A 14,356-nucleotide genomic window follows, 5' to 3' on the forward strand; every position below is an offset into this window, starting at 1 on the left:
GAATCGAATGACATCGACTGTAAATTAACGTTGCTTTAATACACCCGACACCCCTGGACAGTGGACAGCCATCATCTGCGACGACCTCTAATCCGACCGATGCTACGCGACGTGTCTCTCTTGATTAACGCCGACATTTTTCATTACGAAATACCCCGTGTACCGTGCAACGAACGTTTTAGCGCGTAAGCGTGACAATCCGTATACGAAATAAAGTGCATACGTTCCGATGTACACGGGATCCGGAGGGGTTAACCCTATAACCCGATCGCGTTCCTCTCGAGCTCAAACTTTCCCCGAGACACTTTGCGAACGATAAGAAGTTTCGTCAGTTTCCAGAAATTTCAGCCGAGCGCTTGATCGTGCCATTAGTTAATTATATTATTCGTGATAGATTGCCGTAGACGCGCGGAAAGTTACCATCTATGTATATCCATTACTCACGCTTGTCGAATATCTCTTTGCGTTCAAATTGGCGAGCAACGGAGTAACCGTCTCACGTTTGTTCCGATGTTCGATTTATTCCACGCGAAAACCTCGATAAAATTTACACGTGAAATTCGTAGGACCCCGAACGTATTTAAAGTATTCATTTTTGTTCGACTGCTCGAGAACGATCGCGGTATCGGAATCGCGACGATAAATAACTGAGTTCCATGTTTCTCAATTTTCAATTTTTCACATTTAATACGGTAAAACATTTGCCTCTGTCGATTTCTCCCCTCGTTGCGTACCACTTGCGTGTGCGTGCGCGCGCCTGTGTAGCGTGTACCTTTCTCGTCACGCGTTACACTCGGAATTGTTCGCCGCTAATTGCGATTGATACATTACGATCACTCCGAATCTGCTCACCTAAACAGTCGCGAATCGATTGCGATAACGCGGCTCACCGCGAATCGATCCGATGTTTAGCGAAGCGTCTCGAATCGGAAATATCAACTCTGTTCCACCTAACTTGTGACACCGTATTTTATTTTACTCTGCAAGCAGATTTATGATAACGTTTCAATTTCTCAAATTTCTTGTACACTGATGGTGATCGCTTATACTTGAAAAGAAAAGAGATCGGTGTTATTTCAAAAAGGACTCGAAATTTATAGAACGCGAGAAACGATGGATCCAAGTAGGAACACAAACAGAGGAAAGATGGTTTTATTATCGTAGCCATCCGTAAATGAATTAAGGACGAACTCGATGTATGTACTTAGATACGTACCTAGATAACAACCGTACACATGCGTCCTCTTTCGTTTGCCAACAGTTGAACCTCTCCTTAGACGTATCGATTACGCGTCGAAAATTATAGTGTTCGCGATAATCGAGGTCTCGTAGAATTTCTATTTCGACCCAGGGAGCCTGAGAATAACGATGGTCAGCGTCGGGCCAGAAAAGCGAATGCCGCGCGCTTTTCCATTTCCCTCCAATTTCCGGCGTAGAGTACATAAAGTTTCAATCCGTTTCTATATCCTTATCGCGGAGTACCGGCGAGACTCTGTAACTCTGTATTCGAAGAAAGCTGAATCGCCTAATCCCGCCTTCTCTACTCTAGATATCATCGGTGTTGAATCATAGATGTCCGATAGCGAACGGTGGGAAACGAAAATAGATAAAGTGGAACGTAATGCAATCGATGAAATTTCGATACGTCGAATTTAATTGGAAATTAAAGCGGTGAACGTTGGATCGATGCCCTATCCGAGCCTCGTTTTCCCTTTCCAAAGGCTGAATGTTAGATATTAAATTCCATACGATCCGATAGATTCGGCGATCCATTTCGAGAGACAAGAAATTCCAGGTCCGATAGCGATGTGCGATTTAGCCGTTTAGCACGGTTCGCCAAATTGCGCGCAATCGATTCGTACAGGTTATTTAACGAATTTTCGTTAGACGTACGTGGATCGACGACGAAACTCAGGTAAATAGAAACGAACGAGAGCGATCACACCGAACAAGATCGATTGCCGTCGAACGTTGGACCAGCAATTAACCGGCCATTCGTCGAGCCTGGTCGGTTCGGTTTGCGTGTATAAATACGAGCCAATTAATAGGAAAAGGAGAATATCGAGTGTTTTATCCGCGAACCTTAAAACTGTTTCGAACGAATATCCATCTCTCCGTTCCGTTCCGTTCCGTTCCGTTCCGCTCCGCTCCGCCTGCACGATAGTTTATTACGGAACGTAATTGACTTGTCTCGACTTACCTGTAGGTAATGAAGGCGAAGACTAGCGCAACGAGGGATAAGCTTCCGCCCAGAACGACGATGAGACTCAAAACGCCATCCTGATCGAACGAGCTTGCGATTCCCGTTGGAACTCCGTTAACGAGATCGCCGTTCGATCGAGGGAATCCGTGGATCGCTCCCGTGTAAAGTGTCTCCATTTCTTCGTTACACTCGCATCTACGATCACAAGCGAACTCTATAAATATAATCGTCGTAAAACCGTTTCGTTTGAATCGTCCAACAAATAATTATCACCATTTGTATTTCGTCGCGCGATCGAGAAAATTGCACGAGAACCAGGTAGAAATCAAACGTCTTTATTCGATTATTCGGACTCTAACTCACTGATATAATCTACCCACGCGACACGGGGAGCTTTGATTTATGGTTTCTATGGAAAGCGAAGGGTTCGCGAAACGCCAATTAAGATTTACGAGCCTGGATATTATATGTTATCGCGTCCGTAAATCGTTACTCGTGTTACATTTGACGCGCGAATGCCGGACAATTATCGGAGTCGCGAGTCGACAGATTTTTATTACGTTTGTTTATTTCGTTTTCAATAATATTATACAGGGTGTCCCAAAAATGTTGGAGGTCCTTGAAAGGGGTGGTTCGGGAGGTGATTTGAAACAACTTTTTCCTTTGCAAAAATGTCGGATGAGGCTTCGTTAAGTAGATATTAATAAAAAAAACCCGACCAATCAGAGCGCGCGGTTACCGTTGGAGCGGCCGCGGTAGCGAAGGCTACGCGCTGAGCGGCCGCGTCAATATCCTTCGATGCACGTCGAGTCACTTGTTCGCGTACGAGAGCGGCTACCTAGCGCGTAGCCTTCGCTATCGCGGTTGCTCCAACAGTATACGCGCGCTCTGATTGGTCAGTGTTTTCCGTTAATATCTCCTCAACGAAGCCTCGGACAACAATTTCGCTAAGGAAAAAGTTGTTTCAAATCATCCCCTGAACCACCCTTTTCAAGGACCTCCAACATTTATGGGACACCCTGTATTACGTTTATGTACACGCTATTCCGTACATGTCATTTAGCAGTCTATAGTAATTGTCCGATAATCGAACGTAAAATAGCTTGAAATCAAACGAGAACGAGATTAATATTCTTTTCGCCGTGGCAGAGAAAATTTCATTTGCAACCGAGTCTTGCGTATCACGGGAAGGTCAAATTGAAACAGGCCAGCTAATTTCCTGCAAAGAGTCGAATCAAAATGGCGCCCGACACTACCAACCGCAAACTGCGACCTCCCCCTACGAAATTTCCGACTAATGGGGTACATTCGTATCTTGTTATCGCGTAATCGCCATAAGCGGTAAGCAAACTCTACAGCTAATCGTGACGTCATTTACACGAGTAACCAAGAGGTAGACTTTACAATATTGACCGTCTACTTTGATTCGAAAAAATAAAAGAATCTTTTTTCGATCTCTAATGTTCCGCGAGTAATTATTCTTTGTGGTGGTAGCTATGCTACGAGCCACTAGTCACGAGTTATACTCGACGACCGACCACCAACGGTTATTTTCTTTTTCGAAACATCGCGTCGCTAGCAAATGAGTCCAACGATCGACGAGCTGTGCCCTGTCGTATATTTTTCTATCTGGTTTTCCGCATGGATTCGGCACTCGTTAAATGTAGTGACCTTATCGCCTTGGTTTCCAGCTCGATTCACAAGAATGATCGTTGCCGTTTACAAATAAACTCCCGATGTCGATGCACACTCTTTTCGTTTTCGCCCCGTTAATGACTAATACTTGGCTAATACTCGGATCGTGATCATTTCAGGTTGTAAACTACGCCGCCCCAAGTTATTTTCGTACGAATTAACTACAATCGAAATGGGAAACTATGGTACGTTTGCTGGTTACGCTTTGTTGGAATTTCAGCAAACGCACGATCGATTTGAAATATTTCGATCCCAATTACGTCTAATTTTGAAATTTCTGTTAACGGTTAAGTATATTCTCCGTTGGCGAGTACGTTACCAGAAGCAGCCATCGCTACCTGTTATTATTTCTAATACGCAAAACATTCCACTCGAAAAGAAACTTACGATTAAACAAATAACGATTAAAAGGCTTACCTTACGAAGCAGGGAACGCTGAATTTTCAAAAAATTAGCGGACAAAGTCACGCTAGAATAGCATAAACAGCGTATCACATCTTCTTTGGAACCACGTGTCGATGGACACGTGCTCAGGGTGGGCAAAGGCGATCGCGTATTCTTAAATCAAAAAATTAAATCGCGCCCTTGTAGAAAAAGTAGCAACCGTCCTCGTCGTTTCTTGTTTCTTGCATGCAACTCCACACCAACATTCTGTCGACAATGTGCTCGCCGTCGCCGTCGCCGTCACCGTCGCCCACGAACTCTGACACTAGTCAGACTCGCGATCGATTTCCCTACCAAAACGACCGCGATGCACGATCGTTTTTGTTTATCCTTGGTAATCACGAGGCGACTACGACTGTTTCGCGATCATCGATCATCTTTTTTCGACCGATACGCGGTACGGTGAATAGACTGAAACCATGAAACGAGAAACGTTTATTCATCGAGGTAGAAACAGATATCGCTTAAAAAAAATACCGCATAACGAAAACAACAAGAACGATAACCACAATTTGGTTTGTTATTATTTCGACCGATAGAATCAGCGTACCACGCAACGTCGCGTGTATTTGTTTAAAATACGAGAAAGTTTCTATGAACAAAATTCACTCTATCCAATCTCGAATGATACGGAAATGTGTTAAAAATAATAATCGTACGTGAAGAAGCGATGAAGTCTAACGCGTGGTCATCGACACTTTTGTCCGGCAAACAATGACGGAGAACAAACGATACATGCAAACCCGTGAAGCGACGACGCTGAACTGCGAGAAATGGAGAAATTCGTTCGCGCTCAAGTCCCCTGCGCAACTTGTACCGCGCATATACTCACGGAATTACCTACAGAGAGAAATAGATTCGAAGAAAAGAAATATATTTTGGGTTAGGTCTGGTTAACGTAAACGTAAACAATCCGTGGAAATGAAAACGAGCAAATAAATAACAAGTATTGTTATTGTAAGAAACCTAAATAAAGAAATTCTGCGTAATGCTACGCGGTACGATTCGAATATGTTGCAATGGATGCTACACGACTACATCATACACGTGTGTAGAGAGACGTTACCATGATCGGAGCGTGTCTTTGCTATCGTAACGCCCTCCTCCAGATCGTTAAAAGGATGCAATTACAACTAATTCTTCCTACGTACGATATGTCGAAGAGCTGATACAAATCTTGTAAATAATTAAAAAACAAATCTTTGTTTATTACGCGTTTTGTACATACAGAATGTTAAAATCTTGTTCTTAGCTATAAAATACGTCCATTGGAATAAAACGCAACAGTCAACTGTAGATATTCACGCAACATTACAATTAAAAGTTACTACAACTTTAAATCTCCGTACGCTTGTACGTACAATAACCGAGCGAGTACTCAACACCGTCAACATGATTCGTCCACAGTGTCGCCGAATATAAAGTCCATAAAATTGTGGACATTCGAAATTCATAAAAGAACAACGAATTGTTTCGAATATTTTGTGACTTTTTTAAACACTTTGAAATCAATTGAAACTTCCGTAGTTGGCGCGTCGAGACACGCATACCTTTTTTGTCATTAAGTCGATTAATTTACAGCAATTTACATGTCTATCACAAGAGTTGTATAATTCATACAATTACTAATCCTCGAAAAAGAAGCTAGAACTCCATCTCGTGATATGTCTCCGCTATCCACCCAAGCAGATATTTAACTTTCTCTGCTGTTTCGTCCGTTGCCCTAAAGTCTGTTATAGCTTCCGTTAAGCACACCGATAAATGCTTCAAAGTAGGCTGCAAGCAAAACAAGCAAAGTACTTGTAGTTATGCATAAATAATTTCCGTAACTACTTTTAACGAAAGATATTTACCAAGGGCCAGTACTGCCTAAATAAAGCCACGCATTGATCGCTAAGGCTGTCAATGTTTAAAATGTCCTTTTCTATTAACTTTTTAATAAATTTCCCGAGAAATAACCAAACCTCCTCTTTATCTGGTTGAGCTAGCAACATAATATTTCTTGGACTGAATATTCTGTGTATAGGAGAATCCAATTCCAAAGCTTTCCAACGACTCATCGCCCATATCTTTATGAATTTTTCTTCGATTTTCGGTGTGAGGAGATCGCTCCTGTAAGCAACTATAAACACAGCAAGTTTTCATCACGGCTTAACGTTAGACCAAGTAACGATGCATTATTGTATATCGGTAGACTTTTACCTAAAAATAAAGCAAAATCCACGCTGAGAGAGTACAAAACCTTCTCGGGGCCCATTACAAGATCAGCTCTTTCATTCAAAGTTTGATACAAATTATCTAGTATAGTCGACACCGACGATATCGTTAGAGATTTTCCAGTATTGTCAAGTATATTCCACATAAGTTCCTAACAAAAATTGCAATAAAATGAATTTTGATTTTAATCTATCTAAACAATTCGTGGAGTATATATTTACTCTCAAATCATCCGTGATGGTCGTTGGACTAACGGCATTCGGATTATGCTTCTTTTCTTGTATAGAATGCAATGGTGTATTGTTTTTCAAAAATCTATTCAACTCGAGTTCCATATCGTTTATGAACAACGACCCCCCCATTATATGGGATTGTATCCATTGATGTATGCGTTCTGTAGCCAATCTCGTCGCAATTTTAATGCACATATCTTTCACGGATGCTAAAGAGTCTTCCGCCAAAAGAGATTCTACGGATTTAGCCACACGCGCTTCGCATATCGTTGGTATAAACGTCTCGCATTGATCTTTCAATTCTTTAGACATATTTGTGGCAAAGATATTCATATCATTCGCCAGGGATGCCTGTAAGGATAACAATTAGAAACAACAAAATTTATCTAAATAACAAATATTACCTTGAAATCTGTAACATCGTTAAGTAATAGTTCTTCTACTTTTTCCGATTGCCTTTCGCTTTGTTTCTTTTTCAAAAGCTTTCTAAAAGTATTCAAATTCGATTCTCTAGAGGACATTAATAAAGTATTACATATATGCTTAACACAAGTCGAGGCGACTCGTTCAGATACAAAGTCAATGGTTTTCCTGGTAGATGCTGGTTGTCCGTGAAAAAATGCTTCTTCTAATTGCAACTATTAGAATATAAAAGTTATAGTATTTCTTACGGAATATCTATAGTAAGTTATAAATTTACCTCTAAATGCTTTACACCCGTACTTCTGGCAGACTTGAGTTGACTAGAAACTGGTGTAATATGTTTATTTGAACTGTAGTGATTCGTTTTCCCGTTAGAATTTGTTACGGATGCGTTTACTCCGACCACAGGACAGCATATACGCAATGTCCTTTCATTAATAATATCTAATTTGTCCAAACTGTATTTAGAAGATGTAACAGATGCTACTGGCTCCCCTAGTAAGGCATTCTTTTGCACATAATGTTTATCGAGCTGCTTAAGACTTTGCAATTCTCTAGCTTCATATGTCTTTTGCCAAGTGGGATACAAATCCTTTGGAAAATTTGGTAATTCGAATAACCAACCTAAAGTATGTTTTAAAAGAATTGCTGTTTGTCGAGAAATAGGACTTTCAGATGTTGTAAAATCAGAATGATTTACAACTTTATAAATATAATATAACAATTCCAAGATTTGTTTATAGTGTGGCAATCGAAGCGATACGGTATCCATCATAGCCAAATATTTTGCTATCCACGGTACAGTTAACGATAATTTTCCTAATGCTATCGCATTATGCAAACAAAGATGTAAATTTACTATCGGTAATACTTTGCTTCTTACTTCCACTTGAGTTGCTATTAACTCTTTAAAATTATTTGAATCTGACCTGTATGGTAAGGATACAACAAGACCTAATACTTTTGCAAGGAGTCGCAAACTGGATAAACAGATAGTAAAATTTTGTTGCGTTTGCTCGTCAACTGTTGTTTCTGTAATAAATAAATTACATTAATTTACCAACAACATATTCATGTATATAACTTAAACTAATACTTCATACCACAAGATGCATTAGTACCTGAATCTTCTATTTCACTGCCACTAAATTGAGTATCATTCAATTCCATTATTTCATCAACCAAACAATTTTCTAAATGAACATAAAAAATTGGATTAAAAGCAACCAATACGAAATCCCTAAAAAATTCCTGAACTCCTGGGAAGGAAGGTCCAGTAATTTGATTTTTGGAAGGCTGTGGAGTTACTAATCGTTTCTGAAGCTGATTCAACTTTTTTGGATTTATATCCTTTAAAGCTTTTAAGAAACTTATACTTTCGTCATCTTCCACTTCTGCCTAAAAATAATAAGAACAAAATAAACTTAAAATGTAAATAGTTTATGGACAAATAATATAAATATTTAAACCAACCTGTTGTCTATTTTGTATACAGGAAATTAGAAGTTGAGATTTAAATAATCGTGCAAAATGATAATAATTTATGGCATCATTGTGCAACGTCAACATACTTCGTATTTTGCTTCCCAGAGCTATCTGAAATGTCCATCCTGGCACCGAATGATTTTCTTCCCATATTCTAAATATTTCATAAAATGAGTCTCTTTGATTTTTAAAAGTTTGAAAAGCAACTGTGGATGGGAAATTTTCACGATTGTCTGTGTCTATTTGAAAACACACATTTAATTCTCCCATTGTTTATGCTTAACTAAAAAAAAAAGTAAACAATTATCCAGCTATACTTAGAAGAAATATATTTTATATTTAAAAATCACTATTTTTTGCAAAAAATATGAACAAAGAGTCAATAAAAGAAAATCAAATCTAACGTTACTTAACACTATATATAAACACTTCGAAGATGTACTCGCTCATAAAGGTTTTTAAACATACTTATTCACTTAAAGTGTTAAATACATGATGTCGATGTCCCAGGTTTTAGAGGGTTTAAGGTTATGTTTACAATAACTTTTGGAATTAGTCGTGAATTCATTAAAAATTGTACGATATCGATACGCGCAATCGCGATCTTTTGATCAGAAGAAATTATTAAATATTATAAGGCTATATTTTATAATATGCATATATTAATGCCATAATATTTCATATTCTGACCATTCACGGCTCTTCCAACATGCCACTCTGACTCTGACAGCATCCATCTTGTGCGCTTGGAAATCTGATATATTCATCGAACGGTCGATAATTTATACCTCTAAAATTGACTATTTTTCTGAAAGATGATAGGATATATCATTAATAAAACTAATTTATATATTTATAAAATATATATTTGCTTTCTCAATGTACAAAGAGAAACTTAATGTATCATATATTCAATACATCATTATTAAATGAAAAATAATTTTAGATATAATTTCATTCATTCGATCACATTCTTCGACCTTTCTCCTTTAAATGATTTAGAAAACTCAATTATCCCTGAGATCCAACAAGAGGATAACTAGCAGTAGTAGCAATACCACAATGATTCATCTTGTTCCTAGCCATTTTAATATATCCCTTATCACCCCATGTTTCTCCCCAACTGTTCTTCACCAACCAGTAGTCTTGACCATCTTCATCAGTTCCGTATCCCACCGCTAATACACCGTGATCCAAATCTTCCGAAGAGCATTCAGGTTCATAATAAACGCCTATAATTTATATAGAATTTATAATTTCTTTCTGTTTTACATGTTTTTAAATTAATTAAAATAATATTACTATTAATAAATTAACAAACCTTCAGAATAAAACTGGAAAGAACTATGCGACGCGTCAATGGCAACAGAAACTGGTCCTACAGTAGCAATTGCTGCTTTCAGTTTCTTTTCATTTCCTTGAGGAATGTCTGTGAAACCAACATCACCAGCACCGCTGTTCTTTGGGTTATATCTATAATTTAAAAAAGAATGAAACCCAATGTTCAAAATTATTTATTTAAAATAAGCATTTGAATGCAGTTTGCACCTGCATTTGTCATTTTCAGCTTCATATGGATACGTTATCTCTGTATCAACACCTCCATTGTCTTTAATATATTGGAAAGCTTGATCCATCATTCCTCCTTGACATCCATTATTACCATATTTACCAGAACAATCAATTAAGTTTTGTTCGCTCAAAGAAACTAGGACTCCGGTTCGCCGGAAATGTTGTCCTTCCAAAGCTCCGGTCTATAATTAAAACTTATTCTTAAAAATGAGAACGATACAATAACAAAAGAATGAATTTTGTTATCAGGCCTTACCGTAGAGAATGCCCAACACGAACCGCAATGACCTTGATCTTTAACTGGAGTAACAGCACCTTGTTCTCTCCAGTCTACAACCTCTGGTAACTCCACATTTGCTGGCTCGATAAATGTAGCACTTAGAGGTAGCCTTTCAAATCTCAATTGATGATTTATAGATTTATTGAAACCATTTAATGTATTTACAAATTCATGATGAAGCTAAAAAATAAAATAACAATAGGTATAAAATTAAAAACATAATACAATTGCACAAATTGGAGAAATATCGCTTACCATGTCACCATACTTGTTCATCTTTAGTTTATATGAGACTTTCTTCATTTCATAATTTCCATTATGCTTGGCAATTTTATGTTTGTTATCCAAGAATATCTTCATTCTGAACTTTTCTTCTATGTCAGATTTGTAAACTTTGTTATGTTCCATCTAGCAATTAATGAATTTACAAATAATTCATTAATTCAAATTTATATTACTTTTATAAATATTATTTAAACTGGTGGCATGCAACATTAAGATGACAAATATAAAATAAGGAAATACGTGTTTAATATTTTATATGCTTTATCAGTGTAGAGAATGATAAAGGTCAAATGTAATCTGGCTGATATACTCTGCATAAACAAAAGTATCTATAAAGTATCTAAAAAAATAAAGTATCTAAAAAATATTTACTTGTTCACAGTGACCAATTTGACTAAGAACACAAAACTTTAAATGCTTTATATAAAATAACTATGACACAGAATAAATACTAATATTATAAGTTATTGTATTATTAATCTTTGTAAAAATACGACTAATAAATACCTTAAAGGTTGTCCATTCTTCTTTGAACAATTCAAAGAAAGAGACAGCTTGTGTAGTGGCAAATACTGCCACAATTAAAAATAATAGTATCCTCATGATTTTTGTATATCTGGAAGAATGTAAACAAATAAATCTTCTTTAATTAGTCTTTTTAAACATTTAATCTTTTTATGGCGAATAATTTTGAAGTAAACCCGATTATTTTTATTGGGCTATATATACATATTTTTACGACACCTTAAACAAAAATCGAATTGTTTAAGAAGATACGACGAAAACGACAATGTTTTCGTTACGAATTGATTTCATTGAAAAAAATGTTTGAGATATTTGTTACCTAATAAGACATTAATGTAACATGAAATAGTAAAAAAGAATATTTTTCCAATTTTGTAATTAAAAATGGCGAAAAGCAGTAGTCGTTGCAAATTTACTCACAAAGCAAGCGGTGTTCTATTTTGATGGAAATGTTATTGTTTTTACAAGCGAACATTTCCTATATTATTTGACACAATTCTAAAATTGACGTTTGCCTTGACATGTCATATAAATCATGCGAACAAAGCAGTGTAGTACACCTAGATGATACTCAATTTAAACTTTGCATCGCAGTTAATATTCCCGTAACCGTTATTCATCGTCAACAAAGAAACGTGGATCGGTCTGCTAGACTGGAATTCATCGCTTAATGTGGAATCCAAGGTCTATCTTTTTTTTATTTCTGATAAGCTTCAAACAAAACGCGATTATGTTACCTTGATTAACGAGAGTCACACGAACATTTTGAATGACGTCAAAAAGAAATTTTTTAACACCAAAATTCTTTTCTTTCAAATGAAATAAAGTGTGCGATAAAAGCATGATGATCAAAGGTTATCAAGATTTATAATAAGGCAAAAGATCGAATAAAATTATGTCACATGTAAAAAAAAGAAATTGATCGTAAAGCCTATTTAGCTTTCTTGATACTTTTCTCGGTTGTGATTGGTAACGTAAAGAATCTTTGAACAACTTACCAAGTACCGTACAGTTTGTTGCTGAAAAAGATTTCTAAAAAACGAATGAGGTTTTCAACGTTCCTTGCTTTGTGTCACTTCGGTTCGTGGTTCGTGGAGATTCGAAGTTTCGGACTAACGAGAACTGGGAACGCTCTCTCTTCCCTATATCCTATACCCTCCCTTCTACTGTGTGATTCATCGTTGCTTGTACGACAGCGTCTCCCAACTTCCGTGTTTATGACTATCTACAGTCTACACACATCGAATAACTGAAAAACAAATGCGACGAACAAAACTTTCTTTTTCTGTATCTTTTTCTATGAAATTACAGTCGTCTTTCGTTAGACGAACCAGTCATTGCGAATACTGAAACGAATTTGTCAACACATCGATAGATACCTACAAATATATCGATCATGTGACTTTTATACATTATCATGTTTTTATTGTAAATTTAATCTATATATTTTTCTTCTTTCGAAATCTAAAATAATAATGATATGCATAAATATCTATAATAATTTCTGATAGAATTTGATGTATTGGGAAGCACTGGATAAGAAGGATATCTTTATCTAGTCACGTTTGTTTCTATACATTTGCCCCTGGTATGTATTGTACTTTGTGTGATTCGATTTGTATACGATCCGTTACATCGTGTTGTCATGTGATTCTGATAAATGTTTTGCAACCCACATTTCAAATATCTGCGATGCAGTTTGATCGTGATCAATGTCTACGCATTCGCATTCGCATAACATTCTAATCTTTCGATTTTATTCTCTGGAATACTTTATTTAATTATAATAAACAGTTATAATACTATAAAGTAAAATTCATCTTTTATTTTTTGTTCGTTTGAAATGATTTACAACTGTAATGAATATACATATACATATGTACAAATATTTCATTAGATGATCAAATTTAAAAAATAAATGAATATCCGAATGTGTATTATACGTATGCATATATTATAAAATAAAAGGCACAGCGTTGTAGGAAGAAAATGATCCTTCTTCCTTCCCATAAACGACGAATACACAACAAATTTATTTTACATTTCTGATTTATCTCTTTGGAAGGGATTATATTTCGGGTACACACATTCTTGGGTAGCCTGTATAAGCTTCGTACTTGTTACGTACACATTTGTGCTGATTTGTGCAGTGTGTTGATTTTACAAGCGAAAAATGGGTTCGAACAGAATAGAGTCTTTCGATGTCTCACGAAAAACTCGAGAAGTAATAGAGTGGAGAAGTTTGAGAAGAAAACAATTACGTCAAGAATATTTGAAACAAATTCTTAATCCAATTAAACAGCAAACAGTTGTACGTATCAATGAACATTTAACCTTACTTACGTGACTTCGAAAGTTACCGAAAATATTATCTCAAAAAAAAATTATATTCAAAGTTATTGAAATTCACGTTTAATTGAAAAATTTACATTTAATTTACATTTAAATAACTTTTTATAGTCACGTGATTAATTTCAGAACACTTCGATGATTGAATAGAAAATAAAAATTATATAAGATTTCGTTTTAAACTATAGTTTATATGTACAGAATATTCTTATTTTAAATGTACAGATTGACGATGCAACAACAAGATTTGGTCTAATGAGACTCACGCATGAATATCAAGCAAAGTTAACTGCTAGAAGCTTCTTTGTTGGTGTATGTGGATTAGGTACATTTTCTGCGATAATCATGTATGGTTTTGTCAAACTGAAGGTAAATTATCTAACTTTTAAGTACACAACTGAAAAAAAAACATGCAACATAAGAGTAAGTAATTACCTTTCTTATTATAGGAATTAGAAGAAAATGAATATCGTACTGGAAAAGTAAGTTATGCCGATAGAGAATTCAAATTTGCATAATATCTTTTTTTATTTGATCACATACTTGTAATTGAAGGTCATGTAGATTAAAATTTCTGTCTACTTAGTAAAATAAACACTAATTATAATAACATGCATTCAAATATGTATTTCGTTACGTTATTAT

The 14,356-nt window shown here is 36.2% G+C and overlaps 4 protein-coding genes across 6 annotated transcripts in view; 1 reads left to right on the top strand and 3 right to left on the bottom strand.

Moving 5' to 3' along the window:
• Positions 1-5,111, bottom strand: part of LOC128872214 (cadherin EGF LAG seven-pass G-type receptor 1-like) — a 28,547-nt gene extending 23,436 nt beyond the window's left edge. For 2 of the 3 annotated variants that reach the window (XM_054114668.1, XM_054114666.1), the window contains exons 1-3: positions 5,002-5,111; positions 4,316-4,753; positions 2,201-2,398 (exon numbers count right to left, since the gene is read on the bottom strand). In XM_054114668.1, the coding sequence (XP_053970643.1) occupies positions 2,201-2,379 (179 nt within the window). In that variant the 5' untranslated portion in view covers positions 2,380-2,398; positions 4,316-4,753; positions 5,002-5,111. The remainder of the gene's footprint in view (positions 1-2,200; positions 2,399-4,315; positions 4,754-5,001) is intronic. The other variant, XM_054114667.1, reaches the window with a different exon arrangement.
• Positions 5,112-5,519: 408 nt separating this feature from the next.
• LOC128872324 (codanin-1) lies at positions 5,520-9,417 on the bottom strand. The gene is made up of 9 exons (XM_054114915.1): positions 9,169-9,417; positions 8,689-8,983; positions 8,337-8,613; positions 7,493-8,247; positions 7,197-7,430; positions 6,781-7,143; positions 6,545-6,710; positions 6,196-6,464; positions 5,520-6,118 (listed from the first exon to the last, which is right to left on the bottom strand). Exons 2-9 carry the CDS (start codon positions 8,968-8,970, stop codon positions 5,987-5,989), a joined length of 2,478 nt encoding a protein of 825 aa, XP_053970890.1. The 5' UTR covers positions 8,971-8,983; positions 9,169-9,417; the 3' UTR covers positions 5,520-5,986.
• Positions 9,418-9,544: 127 nt separating this feature from the next.
• On the bottom strand, positions 9,545-12,521 carry LOC128872330 (procathepsin L). The gene is made up of 7 exons (XM_054114927.1): positions 12,361-12,521; positions 11,345-11,453; positions 10,808-10,960; positions 10,529-10,732; positions 10,249-10,454; positions 10,022-10,173; positions 9,545-9,932 (listed from the first exon to the last, which is right to left on the bottom strand). Exons 2-7 carry the CDS (start codon positions 11,438-11,440, stop codon positions 9,712-9,714), a joined length of 1,032 nt encoding a protein of 343 aa, XP_053970902.1. The 5' UTR covers positions 11,441-11,453; positions 12,361-12,521; the 3' UTR covers positions 9,545-9,711.
• A 796-nt stretch (positions 12,522-13,317) lies between these two features.
• LOC128872335 (uncharacterized) lies at positions 13,318-14,327 on the top strand. The gene is made up of 3 exons (XM_054114931.1): positions 13,318-13,673; positions 13,937-14,080; positions 14,161-14,327. Exons 1-3 carry the CDS (start codon positions 13,536-13,538, stop codon positions 14,227-14,229), a joined length of 351 nt encoding a protein of 116 aa, XP_053970906.1. The 5' UTR covers positions 13,318-13,535; the 3' UTR covers positions 14,230-14,327.
• The last annotated feature ends 29 nt before the right edge of the window (positions 14,328-14,356 follow it).

This window comes from Hylaeus volcanicus, chromosome 2 (genome assembly GCF_026283585.1).
Source record: "Hylaeus volcanicus isolate JK05 chromosome 2, UHH_iyHylVolc1.0_haploid, whole genome shotgun sequence".
NCBI lineage: Eukaryota > Metazoa > Arthropoda > Insecta > Hymenoptera > Colletidae > Hylaeus > Hylaeus volcanicus.

What these genes read in the sequence shown, in the direction of transcription:
- LOC128872330 (XM_054114927.1), bottom strand. Translation starts at nt 11,440, where the DNA reads ATGAGGATACTATTATTTTTAATTGTGGCAGTATTTGCCACTACACAA. An exon ending in AAGAATGGACAACCTTTAAG is followed by an intron (nt 10,961 to 11,344) that starts GTATTTATTAGT and finishes ATTAATTGCTAG; the next exon opens with ATGGAACATAACAAAGTTTA. An exon ending in CGTGTTGGGCATTCTCTACG is followed by an intron (nt 10,455 to 10,528) that starts GTAAGGCCTGAT and finishes TTTTAATTATAG; the next exon opens with ACCGGAGCTTTGGAAGGACA.
- LOC128872324 (XM_054114915.1), bottom strand. Translation starts at nt 8,970, where the DNA reads ATGGGAGAATTAAATGTGTGTTTTCAAATAGACACAGACAATCGTGAA. An exon ending in CAGTGAAATAGAAGATTCAG is followed by an intron (nt 8,248 to 8,336) that starts GTACTAATGCAT and finishes TATTTATTACAG; the next exon opens with AAACAACAGTTGACGAGCAA. An exon ending in CGGGTGTAAAGCATTTAGAG is followed by an intron (nt 7,431 to 7,492) that starts GTAAATTTATAA and finishes ATATTCTAATAG; the next exon opens with TTGCAATTAGAAGAAGCATT.
- LOC128872335 (XM_054114931.1), top strand. Translation starts at nt 13,536, where the DNA reads ATGGGTTCGAACAGAATAGAGTCTTTCGATGTCTCACGAAAAACTCGA. An exon ending in CAATTAAACAGCAAACAGTT is followed by an intron (nt 13,674 to 13,936) that starts GTACGTATCAAT and finishes TTAAATGTACAG; the next exon opens with ATTGACGATGCAACAACAAG. An exon ending in ATGGTTTTGTCAAACTGAAG is followed by an intron (nt 14,081 to 14,160) that starts GTAAATTATCTA and finishes TTCTTATTATAG; the next exon opens with GAATTAGAAGAAAATGAATA.